This window comes from Nerophis ophidion, linkage group LG14, assembly GCF_033978795.1.
Source record: "Nerophis ophidion isolate RoL-2023_Sa linkage group LG14, RoL_Noph_v1.0, whole genome shotgun sequence".
NCBI lineage: Eukaryota > Metazoa > Chordata > Actinopteri > Syngnathiformes > Syngnathidae > Nerophis > Nerophis ophidion.
This window is the reverse complement of record NC_084624.1, coordinates 44,051,041-44,064,782: the sequence shown is the minus strand read 5'-3', so window position 1 is coordinate 44,064,782 and position 13,742 is coordinate 44,051,041. Positions and strand designations below refer to the sequence as shown.

The 13,742-nt window shown below is 41.7% G+C and overlaps 1 protein-coding gene across 1 annotated transcript in view; it reads left to right on the top strand.

Moving 5' to 3' along the window:
* Positions 1-13,742, top strand: part of insra (insulin receptor a) — a 157,221-nt gene that overhangs the window by 40,793 nt on the left and 102,686 nt on the right. Inside the window, 1 exon segment of the mRNA XM_061920826.1 lies at positions 980-1,528. Within this exon segment, the coding sequence (XP_061776810.1) occupies positions 980-1,528 (549 nt within the window).

Sequence of the window (13,742 nt, the reverse complement as noted above, 5' to 3'; positions counted from 1 at the left end):
TTCTCTTGTTATATTCTTATTTTACTGTCATATTTTTATACCCATTGTTGCTTTTTATTGTTTATTCTTATTGTAATATTTCTCTATTTTGTTTCCATTTAAACCCCCATTATTTACTTTTTACTTTTATTTAAATTGATCTCAACTCTGTACACTGCTGCTGGAATTTTAATTTTCCTGAAGGAACTCTCCTGAAGGAATCAATAAAGTACTATCTATTTATCTATCTATCTATTTTTATTTTTTATTTTATTTTGTTTTAATCTTCTATCCCCCCCCCCCCCTTGTTTAACTGTATCGCATCTTTATTTTTGTAAGGGGCGCTGGAATGCGGCAGACCCGTCAGCAATCCTGTTCTGTCTCCCTGTAATGTTTGTCTAATCTTGAATGGGATTGTGCTGAAAATTGTAATTTTCCTGAAGGAACTCTCCTAACGGAATAAATAAAGCACTATCTAATCCAATCTAATCTAATCTATCTAATCCATCCATCTATCTATCTATCCATCTATCCATCTATCTATCTATCTATCTATCTATCTATCTATGTTTCTAAAGACACGGGGGTCGTAAACAGCCGTCGTCTTTGATTGCAAAACAGTTCAAAGAAAAGGTTGGTTCAAAGAAAAGGTTGTAAAAGAGTTTAAAGAAGAGGTCGTACAAAACAGTTCAAAGAAGAGGTGCCTGGAACTTGGGCACGTCCTGCTTTGTCTCCGCTTTGTAGTTCACGGGTCAAGACACAATCTTTCTGTGGATTACAATACGTCAGAGAAACAGAACACAAGTTTTCTTCTTGGTAGAATCAAAGAGCTTTTGTCTTCTCGCCGGGAACTCATGGCAACACAAAGTTGTGTGATAATTTGGATACAATTATTCTGACATACAGTGCTTTGTGATTTTATCTGTGAAAATTATAAATAAAATGTACTTACTTACTTATTATATGTCTAGTAATCTTGGTCTTCTGTCTTTGTATTCAGTTTGCCCAAGCAAGGACATCCGCAACGATGTGACCAACCTCAACTCGCTGGCTAACTGCACGGTGATCGAAGGTCACCTAAAGATCCTCCTCATGTTTGGGACCAAGCCCGAAGACTTCCGAGGCCTCACCTTCCCCAAGCTGACCGTGGTGACCGACTACCTGCTGCTCTTCCGAGTGTACGGCCTGGAGAGTCTCAGCGACCTCTTCCCCAACCTGACGGTCATCCGAGGCAACAACCTGTTCTTCAACTACGCCCTGGTGGTGTTCGAGATGCTGCAGCTGCGAGAGATCGGCCTCCAGAGCTTAATGAACATCACCCGGGGGGCCGTGCGGATCGAGAAGAACTGGGACCTCTGCTACTTGTCCACGCTGGATTGGTCCAAGATCCTGGACTCTGTGGAGGACAACTACATTGTGGCCAACAAGAACGAAAGAGAGTGCGGAGACGTGTGCCCGGGGGCATCCGTGGGGAAGACCACCTGCCAGACCACGACCATCAACGGGCACTTCAGCGAACGATGCTGGACGCAGAAGCACTGTCAAAGAAGTAAGTCTTACACTTGTAGAAATGGAATTGTCCATCTTTTATCACGTCTCAACTCCATTCCTAATGTCTCCCTTTAAGAGTTTTTGAACTGACTTCCTCCAAAAATATTACTACTCTTATCGTCAAGCATATTTTATAAAGTTAAAGTACCAATGATTGTCTCGCACACACTCGATGTGGTGAAATATGTCCTCTGAATTTGACCCATCCCCTTGTTCACCCCCTGGGAGGTGAGGGGAGCAGTGAGCAACAGTGGTGGGCCCGCCCGGGAATCATTTTTGGTGATTTAACCCCAGATTCCAACCCTTGATGCTGAGTGCCAAGCAGGGAGGTAATGGCTCCCATTTTTATATTCTTTGGTATGACTGGTTTGAACTCACAACCCACCGATCTCCAACCCAGGGGTCACCAACGCGGTGACACCAGGTAGCCTTTAAGGACCAGATGAGTCGCCCACCGGCCTATTCTAAAAATAGCTCAAATAGCAGCACTTACCAGTGAGCTGCCTCTATTTTTAAAATGTTATTTATTTACTAGCAAGCTGGTCTCGCTTTGCTCGGCATTTTTAATTCTAAGAGAGACAAAACTCAAATAGAATTTGAAAATCCCCAAAAATATTTTAAAGACTTGGTCTTCACTTTTTGAAATATAATTAATTTTTTAACTTTGCTTCTTATAATTTTCAGAAAGACAATTTTAGAGAAAAAAATTAAGCCGTACAGTTATTTTTTTTATTGTAAGGAATAATGAATACATTTTAATCAAATTCTTCATTTTAGCTTTTGTTTTTTCGACGAAGAATATTTGTGAAATATTTCTTCAAACTTATGATTAAAATTCAAAAACATTATTATGGCAAATCTAGAAAATCCTTAGAATCAAATTTAAATCTTATTTCAAAGTCTTTTGAATTTCTTTAAAAAAAAAAGAATTCTGGAAAATCTAGAAGAAATAATGATTTGTCTTTGTTAGAAATATAGCTTGGTCCAATTTGTTATATATTCTAACAAAGTGCAGATTGGATTTTAACCTATTTAAAACATGTCATCAAAATTCTCTAATCAGGAAAAATTACTAACGATGTTCCATAAATTATTTTTTTAATCTTTTCAAAAAGATTTGAATTAGCTAGTTTTTCTCTTCTTTTTTTCGGTAGAATTTTGAATTTTAAAGAGTCAAAATTGAAGATAAACTATGTTTCAAAATTTACATTTCATTTTTTCCGTGTTTTCTCCTCTTTTAAACCGTTCAATTAAGTGTTATGTTTTTTTCGTCATTTATTCACTACAAAAAAACCTTCTGTAAAAGGAAAAAAAATGTACGACGGAATGACGGACAGAGATACTATCTATTTAAGTGTGTATCAAACTGGTAGCCCTTCGCATTAATCAGTACCCAAGAATAGCTCTTGGTTTCAAAAAGGTTGGTGACCCCTGCTCTAACCAAAAAATAAATGAAGTTGTAGTACTGTGCGGGAATCTTAGGGCACCATTAACTCGGATGTTCTTCTTGTAGGCTATCATGGATTTTTAAACACATTTACAAACTTTTTTTTTTTTGGGGGGGGTGAAAACCTGGATAAAGGTGCAGATAGATCATTTGAGTCAGTGTGGGCTTTGATTGGCAGTGTTTTTCAACCTTTTTTGAGCGTTGGAAAAAATGCTATGTTGTAGGTTCCTGCGAACAATTATCTCCTTCTGTTGTCGACTATTTTTTGATATGGTGTTGATCTGGAAATAGTTGCTACGGCGTTTTGTAGGTGTGGCACCGAACGGAGATGTTGACATGCGGAGTAAGCACTCTTCATTCTCTAGCGGGTGACTTTTCAAACAACGCTATATTAGCGGTGCTACTTTTTGTAGCAACGCTTTTGCCGCATAATTGTTCAATATTTTCCCACTCGAAGCCAAACCATCGCCAGACGATGGACCCCGTGCTGTTTTTCTTGGGAATTAATTCTTCCTTTATTTTTTACCAGATTTGCACCTTCTCTCTCTCGTATTACCACTCGCACCGCACCATTAGCATCACAGCTACCGTTACCATGTCGCTACCTGTCTGCTCCGCGGCAGCGTGTGACTTTGCACACGTGACGTATGTAAGAAGGCTCGCTTGTTTTAAATCTCTGTGAGAAGGAGAGACAAGAAAGAGGGGAATGTCCGCAGGTAAAAGCAACTGTGTGAGAACGTATAATCCAGGCCTGGGCAATTATTTTTGACTCGGGCCCACATTTAGAGAAAAAAATGTGTCTGGGGGCCGGTACATCTATTCTTACGAACACTAATACAAAACCTCACAATAATGTCTGATTGAATGCTAAAAACGTTGTGACGGACCGCCTTAAAAAACATAATGGAATTTTACATTTTTCTACAAAGGATAAAACACTGAATATTGACCAAACATGAACGTCACACCCCCTGTCCATCGACACATTTTACAATCAAGTGAAACGCAACAAAAATGCAACAAACCATGAAATATGAACGCCAAGGGTACAAAATAAACCCAACTACAATCGGGTATATCAGATACATCACTAAGCTTTAGAACTTTGTTGTGAAAATCTCCTTCCGTGTCTGTGGAAACGCTCCCCACCCACACTGCTTGGTGCCTCATCTGAGCTGCTGGGACTTACATTACCATAGTAACTAATTAGATTACCATGGTAACCGTGACGGACTTCTCAAGCCGTCGTGCGGGTTCCAAGGACCGTCAAGGAAGGACATAGCGGCGGCACGTTTAGACTTCTTTATTTTACAATAACGACTGCTTTTCAGCTGCTTTGTCTGCCGCTCGCTCTTCCGCTTACCTTTCTCCTTCGGCGTTGTCGCCTCTCTCGCGCTCTCAGTTTCTCTCTTTCAGCGTCAGCTTCCCTCTGGCTCCTTCTCGTCTCTACGCCTCTCTCCCCGACATTCACGGCTGTCGCCCTCTTGTACAGTGCGGGAGGATTACTCAATTGTCTCCAGGTGACCCACGCACCTGATTTTGATTGCGGCGTCGCTCCTCGCTCGCTTGCCGTCCACGCCTCCTCGCCGCCATCTTGGGTCAGGGTCCAGCGTGACCTGCCTCGCTGTCGGACTGCTGTCCACGCCTCCTCGCCGCCATCTTGGGCTGGGCTACGGCGTGTCCTGCTTCGCTGTCGGACTGCCGTCCACGCCTCCTCGCCGCCATCTTGGGCTGGGCTACGACGTGTCCTGCCTCGCTGTCGGACTGCCGTCCACGCCTCCTCGCCGCCATCTTGGGCTGGGCTACGGCGTGTCCTGCCTAGCTGTCGGACTGCCGGCTCCGCTTCTCCACAGTAGCTAATTAAATGACCATAGTAACTGGTATATCATCCGTAAGCGCAGATTCCAACCATTGAAATACTTTGTATAGTTCAAGACTTATTAGACTCATTAGAAAACATGACTGCACATCATAATGGCAGCTACACTTTCCATCTTAAAGGCCTACTGAAATGAGATGTTCTTATTTAAACGGGGATAGCAGGTCCATTCTATGTTTCATACTTGATCTTTTCGCGATATTGCCATATTTTTGCTGAAAGGATTTAGTAGAGAACATCGACGATAAAATTCGCAACTTTTGGTCGCTAATGAAAAAGCCTTGCCTGTACCGGAAGTAGCAGACGATGTGCGCGTGACGTCACGGGTTGTGGAGCTCCTCACATCTGAACATTGTTTACAATCATGGCCACCAGCTGCGAGAGTGATTCGGACCGAGAAAGCGACGATTTCCCCATTAAGTTGAGTGAGGATGAAAGATTTGTGGATGAGGAAAGTGAGAGTGAAGGACTAGAAATAAATAAAAAAAGGCTATACATTGGGAGCGATTCAGATGTTATTAGACAAATTTATTAGGATAATCCTGGAAAATCCCTTATTTGCTTATTGTGCTACTGTGGGGCGGCATAGCTCGGTCGGTAGAGTGGCCGTGCCAGCAACTTGAGGGTTGCAGGTTCGATTCCCGCTTGTGCCATCCTAGTTACTGCCGTTGTGTCTTTGGGCAAGACACTTTACTTACCTGCTCCCAGTGCCACCCACACTGGTTTAAATGTAACTTAGATATTGGGTTTCACTATGTAAAGCGCTTTGAGTCACTTGAGAAAAGCGCTATATAAATATAATTCACTTCACAATTCACTTCACTACTAGTGTTTTAGTGAGATTATATGGTCGTACCTGTACAACCTGAAGGTCGGCCCCGCACCTTTCTTCAGCACCAGTCGTCGGGTGGTGGCGATGCCCATCTCTGCCCTTTGCAAGGGACCTTCTTCGAAACACGATCTCTCGAAATGATCGCTGCATAATACACTGTACTTTGTGTGTGTGGTCCAATCCAACCGTGTTCGCCTGACCGCTCTGTTCCATAGTAAAGCTTCACCGTCATCTTTCGGGAATGTAAACAATGAAACACCGGCTGTGTTTGTGTTGCTTAAGGCGGCCGCAATACACCACTTCCCACCTACATCTTTCTTCTTTGACGTCTCCATTATTCATTGAACAAATTGCAAAAGATTCAGCAACACAGACGTCCGGAATACTGTGGAATTATGCGATGAAAACAGACGACTTATAGCTGTGAACGGTGCTGGAACAAAATGTCCTTTACAGTGCGTCATGTCACGCGCACCCGTCATCATACCGCAAGGTTTTAGCATGATACTTCTGCGCGAAATTTAAAATTGCAATTTAGTCAACTAAAAGGGCCGTATTGGCATGTGTTGCTATAATATTTCATCATTGATATATAAACTATCAGACTGCGTGGTCAATAGTCGTGGGTTTCAGTAGGTCTTCAAACATCTAAAAAAAATGATTTGTGAATGTCTGGCGGGCCAGATTAAAAAGCTCAACGGGCCGCATGTGGCCCCCGGGCCTTAATTTGCCTAGGTCTGGTATACTCGAATGTCACGATATAGTCATTTTCTATATCAAGAGACAAACCCGCGATATATCGAGTATTTTCCATATATCGCCCAGCCCTAGCTTTTTTTTTTTTTTTAAATGAACATGTCAAACGGTGGCCTGGGACTTATTTTTTGTATCTCCTACTTCACACTGTATCATGTTGTTTCATCATATTTGGCCACGATAAAAGCCAGTCGCAGTCACTGAGCAAAACAAAAATAATTTATCGTTTACGTCAGCGTTAAATGATGAATCGCGGCGTTGGCTTAAGTTAGCAGTGTTGCAATGTTGGCGCGGCGTCGTGTGCTCGAGTTTGCTAAAGTACTTCTATTTTGGTGCAGCTTCACCTCTACTTTTAATGCGACGCAACACTCCGCCATGTGCCCTCACAAAAGAGCAATTACGTTGTCCGCTGGTGTTAGGCGGAGGTGCTCGGACAAGATGATGGAGGCCGTTTCGCTACTCACTTTGCTCCAACTTTTCGCTGTAGAATAACAATAATGGCCCACATTTAAGTGCCAAGCAGTCCAAGTCCCTGAAAAGAATCTCGCATGTGGGTGCTGCTCAAACACCTTTGCTTGCACCCTTATGCAACAGGGCTTAGTCTTGGACATGTTTTTCCACCTGTTTAATGTTTGCGCTCCACTCTCTCTGAAGAGTGTTTTTGTGCTTTTTCCAGCAACGTTTGGGCATAAACTCTTGTCCAAGCTCACACAAACCCTGTTTCCATATGAGTTGAGAAATTGTGTTCGATGTAAATATAAACAGAATACAATGATTTGCAAATCCTTTTCAACCCATATTCAGTTGAATATGCTACATAGACAACATATTTGATGTTCAAACTGATAAACATTTATTTATTTTTTTGCAAATAATCATTAACTTTATAATTTAATGCCAGCAACACGTGACAAATAAGTTGGGAAAGGTGGCAATAAATACTGATAAAGTTGAGGAACGCTCATCAAACACTTATTTGGAACATCCCACAGGTGTGCAGGCGAATTGGGAACAGGTGGGTGCCATGATTGGGTATAAAAGCAGCTTCCCAAAAAATGCTCAGTCTTTCACAAGAAAGGATGGGGCGAGGTACACCCCTTTGTCCACAACTGCGTGAGCAAATAGTCAAACAGTTTAAGAACAACGTTTCTCAAAGTGCAATTGCAAGAAGTTTAGGGATTTCAACATCTACGCTCCATAATATCATCAAAAGGTTCAGAGAATCTGGAGAAATCACTCCACGTAAGCGGCATGGCCGGAAACCAACATTGAATGACCGTGACCTTCCATCCCTCAGACGGCACTGTATCAAAAACGACATCAATCTCTATAAAGGATATCACCACATGGGCTCAGGAACACTTTAGAAAACCACTGTCACTAAATACAGTTGGTCGCTACATCTGTAAGTGCAAGTTAAAGCTTAACTATGCAAAGCGAAAGCCATTTATCGACAACATCCAGAAACGCCGCCAGCTTCTCTGGGCCCGAGATCATCTAAGATGGACTGATGCAAAGTGGAAAAGTTTTCTGTGGTCTGACGAGTCCACGTTTCAAATTGTTTTTGGAAATATTCGACATACAGGCTAAGGGGAAGCGAACCATCCAGACTGTCATCGACGCAAAGTTCAAAAGCCCGCATCTGTGATGGTATGGGGGGGCATTAGTGTCCAAGGCATGGGTAACTTACACATCTGTGAAGGCACCATTAATGCTGAAAGGTACATACAGGTTTTGGAACAACATATGCTGCCATCTAAGCACCGTCTTTTTCATGGACGCCCCTGCTTATTTCAGCAAGACAATGCCAAGCCACATTCAGCACATGTGGCTTCGTAAAAAAAAGAGTGCGGGTACTTTCCTGGCCCGCCTGCAGTCCAGACCTGTCTCCCATTGAAAATGTGTGGTGCATTATGAAGCGTAAAATACGACAGCGGAGACCCCGGACTGTTGAACGACTGAAGCTCTACATAAAACAAGAATGGGAAAGAATTCCACTATCAAAGCTTCAACAATTAGTTTCCTCAGTTCCCAAACGTTTATTGAGTGTTGTTAAAAGAAAAGGTGATGTAACACAGTGGTGAACATGCCCTTTCCCAACTACCTTTGGCACGTGTTGCAACCATGAAATTCTAAAGTTAATGATTATTTGCACAAAGAATAAAATGTTTATCAGTTTGAACATCAAATATGTTTTCTCTGTAACATATTCAACTCAATATGGGTTGAAAATGACTTACATATCATTGTATTCCGTTTATATTTACATCTAACACAATTTCCCAACTTATATGGAAACAGGGTTTGTATTTATCGGTGAAAAAATAGTATCATATGGGACCTTGAACCAATTTTGAAGTTGAGCAACCCTGACCACCATCAGCGAATCAAGCGATGTAATTGTGACCCACATGTAGAAAGTTGCTGATCCAATTATTTCCAAGCAGTTGTTGGACGAGGCAGACGTCAGCTGCTGCGATCACAGGTTTGGAAACCAAGTCGGTATCAATTGGACAATGTGATCCAGAGCTTTGACATGGCGATAATGGGACGATTTTTCTACCCGTGGACAACTGATTGTTTGAAGGACGGATCACGTTGGATTCTGTTGGGGTTTTCTGAGGGTTAAGTGAAAGCTGCCAAAAGGCATCTTGGTTTGATTGTGGCAACAGTTGGTCTTAACCAGATGTTGACCCACTTGCACTGGGCCTGGCATGAACAAGGCCTTGGGGGCTTGCGTTTTGGGAACTAATTATTTTGAACTAGGATTAGCGATATTGTTATCATCATAATAGCTTACTCTGACAAAATATTTTAAGCAGCGCTTACCGGTGCAATGGACGTCGACATAATAGTGTGAGAGTCCAGTCCATAGTGGATCTAACATAATAGTGTGAAAGTCCAGTCCATAGTCGATCTAACATAATAGTGTGAAAGTCCAGTCCATAGTGGATCTAACATAATAGTGTGAGAGTCCAGTCCATAGTCGATCTAACATAATAGTGTGAAAGTCCAGTCCATAGTGGATCTAACATAATAGTGAGAGTGCAGTCCATAGTGGATCTAACATGATTGTGTGAGAGTCCAGTCCATAGTGGATCTAATATAATAGTGAGAGTCCAGTCCATAGTGGATCTACCATAATAGTGAGCAGTCCATAGTGGATCTCACATAGTAGTGAGCAGTCCATAGTGGATCTAACATAATAGTGAGCAGTCCATAGTGGATCTAACATAATAGTGAGAGTCCAGTCCATAGTGGATCTAACATAATAGTGTGAGAGTCCAGTCCATAGTGGATCAAACATAATAGTGAGAGTTCAGTCCATAGTGGATCTAACATAATAGTGAGAGTCCAGTCCATAGTGGATCTAACATAATAGTGAGAGTCTAGTCCATAGTGGATCTACCATAATAGTGAGCAGTCCATAGTGGATCTCACATAGTAGTGAGCAGTCCATAGTGGATCTAACATAACAGTGAGAGTCCAGTCCATAGTGGATCTAACATAATAATGTGAGAGTCCAGTCCATAGTAGATCTAACATAATAGTGTGAGAGTCCAGTCCATTGTGGATCTAGCATAATAGTGAGAGTCCAGTCCATAGTGGATCCAACATAATAGTGAGCAGCCCATAGTGGATCTAAGATAATAGTGAGAGTCCCGTCCATAGTGGATCTAACAAAAATAGTGAGAGTCCAGTCCATAGTGGATATAACATAATAGTGAGAGTCCAGTCCATAGTGGATCTAGCATAATAGTGCGAGTCCAGTCCATAGTGGATCTAACATCATAGTGAGAGTCCAGTCCATAGTGGATCTAACATTTTAGTGAGAGTCCAGTCCATAGTGGATCTAACATTATAGTGTGAGAGTCCAGTCAATAGTGGATCTAATGTAATAGTGAGAGTCCAGTCCATAGTGGATCCAACATAATAGTGACAGTCCAGTCCATAGTGGATCTAACATAATAGTGGGAGAGTCCAGTCCATAGTGGATCTAACATAATAGTGAGCAGCCCATAGTGGATCTAACATAATATTGAGAGTCCAGTCCATAGTGGATCTAATGTAATAGTGAGAGTCCAGTCCATAGTGGATCTAACATAATAGTGACAGTCCAGTCCATAGTGGATCTAACATAATAGTGTGAGAGTCCAGTCCATAGTGGATCTAACATAATAGTGGGAGAGTCCAGTCCATAGTGGATCAAACATAATAGTGAGAGTCCAGTCCATAGTGGATCTAACATAATAGTGAGAGTCCAGTCCATAGTGGATCTAACATAATAGTGAGAGTCCAGTCCATAGTGGATCTAACATAATAGTGAGAGTCTAGTCCATAGTGGATCTACCATAATAGTGAGCAGTCCATAGTGGATCTCACATAGTAGTGAGCAGTCCATAGTGGATCTAACATAACAGTGAGAGTCCAGTCCATAGTGGATTTAACATAATAATGTGAGAGTCCAGTCCATAGTAGATCTAACATAATAGTGTGAGAGTCCAGTCCATTGTGGATCTAGCATAATAGTGAGAGTCCAGTCCATAGTGGATCTAACATAATAGTGAGCAGCCCATAGTGGATCTAAGATAATAGTGAGAGTCCCGTCCATAGTGGATCTAACAAAAATAGTGAGAGTCCAGTCCATAGTGGATATAACATAATAGTGAGAGTCCAGTCCATAGTGGATCTAGCATAATAGTGCGAGTCCAGTCCATAGTGGATCTAACATCATAGTGAGAGTCCAGTCCATAGTGGATCTAACATTTTAGTGAGAGTCCAGTCCATAGTGGATCTAACATTATAGTGTGAGAGTCCAGTCAATAGTGGATCTAATGTAATAGTGAGAGTCCAGTCCATAGTGGATCCAACATAATAGTGACAGTCCAGTCCATAGTGGATCTAACATAATAGTGGGAGAGTCCAGTCCATAGTGGATCTAACATAATAGTGAGCAGCCCATAGTGGATCTAACATAATATTGAGAGTCCAATCCATAGTGGATCTAATGTAATAGTGAGAGTCCAGTCCATAGTGGATCTAACATAATAGTGACAGTCCAGTCCATAGTGGATCTAACATAATAGTGTGAGAGTCCAGTCCATAGTGGATCTAACATAATAGTGTGAGAGTCCAGTCCATAGTGGATCAAACATAATAGTGAGAGTCCAGTCCATAGTGGATCTAACATAATAGTGAGAGTCCAGTCCATAGTGGATCTAACATAATAGTGAGAGTCCAGTCCATAGTGGATCTAACATAATAGTGAGAGTCTAGTCCATAGTGGATCTACCATAATAGTGAGCAGTCCATAGTGGATCTCACATAGTAGTGAGCAGTCCATAGTGGATCTAACATAACAGTGAGAGTCCAGTCCATAGTGGATCTAACATAATAATGTGAGAGTCCAGTCCATAGTAGATCTAACATAATAGTGTGAGAGTCCAGTCCATTGTGGATCTAGCATAATAGTGAGAGTCCAGTCCATAGTGGATCTAACATAATAGTGAGCAGCCCATAGTGGATCTAAGATAATAGTGAGAGTCCCGTCCATAGTGGATCTAACAAAAATAGTGAGAGTCTAGTCCATAGTGGATCTACCATAATAGTGAGCAGTCCATAGTGGATCTCACATAGTAGTGAGCAGTCCATAGTGGATCTAACATAACAGTGAGAGTCCAGTCCATAGTGGATCTAACATAATAATGTGAGAGTCCAGTCCATAGTAGATCTAACATAATAGTGTGAGAGTCCAGTCCATAGTGGATCTAACATAATAGTGTGAGAGTCCAGTCCATAGTGGATCAAACATAATAGTGAGAGTCCAGTCCATAGTGGATCTAGCATAATAGTGCGAGTCCAGTCCATAGTGGATCCAACATCATAGTGAGACTCCAGTCCATAGTGGATCCAACATTTTAGTGAGAGTCCAGTCCATAGTGGATCTAACATTATAGTGTGAGAGTCCAGTCAATAGTGGATCTAATGTAATAGTGAGAGTCCAGTCCATAGTGGATCCAACATAATAGTGGCAGTCCAGTCCATAGTGGATCTAACATAATAGTGTGAGAGTCCAGTCCATAGTGGATCTAACATAATAATGAGCAGCCCTTAGTGGATCTAGCATTATAGTGAGAGTCCAGTCCATAGTGGATCTAATATCATAGTGAGAGTCCAGTCCATAGTGGATCTAACATTTTAGTGAGAGTCCAGTCCATAGTGGATCTAACATTATAGTGTGAGAGTACAGTCAATAGTGGATCCAATGTAATAGTGAGAGTCCAGTCCATAGTGGATCCAACATCATATCGAGAGTCCAGTCCATAGTGGATCTAACATAATAGTGAGAGTCCAGTCCATAGTGGATCTAACATAATAGTGAGCAGCCCATAGTTGATTTAACATAATAGTGAGAGTCCAGTCCATAGTGGATCTAACAAAAATAGTGAGAGTCCAGTCCATAGTGGATCTAACATAATAGTGAGAGTCCAGTCCATAGTGGATCTAGCATAATAGTGCGAGTCCAGTCCATAGTGGATCTAACATCATAGTGAGAGTCCAGTCCATAGTGGATCTAACATTTTAGTGAGAGTCCAGTCCATAGTGGATCTAACATTTTAGTGAGAGTCCAGTCCATAGTGGATCTAACATTTTAGTGAGAGTCCAGTCCATAGTGGATCTAACATTATAGTGTGAGAGTCCAGTCAATAGTGGATCTAATGTAATAGTGAGAGTCCAGTCCATAGTGGATCCAACATAATAGTGACAGTCCAGTCCATAGTGGATCTAACATATTAGTGAGCAGCCCTTAGTGGATCTAGCATTATAGTGAGAGTCCAGTCCATAGTGGATCTAATATCATAGTGAGAGTCCAGTCCATAGTGGATCTAACATTTTAGTGAGAGTCCAGTCCATAGTGGATCTAACATTATAGTGTGAGAGTACAGTCAATAGTGGATCTAATGTAATAGTGAGAGTCCAGTCCATAGTGGATCCAACATCATATCGAGAGTCCAGTCCATAGTGGATCTAACATAATAGTGAGCAGCCCATAGTTGATCTAACATAATAGTGAGAGTCCGGTCCATTGTGGATCTAACATAATAGTGAGCAGCCCATAATTGATTTAACATAATAGTGAGAGTCCAGTCCATAGTGGATCTAACAAAAATAGTGAGAGTCCAGTCCATAGTGGATCTAACATAATAGTGAGAGTCCAGTCCATAGTGGATCTAGCATAATAGTGCGAGTCCAGTCCATAGTGGATCTAACATCATAGTGAGAGTCCAGTCCATAGT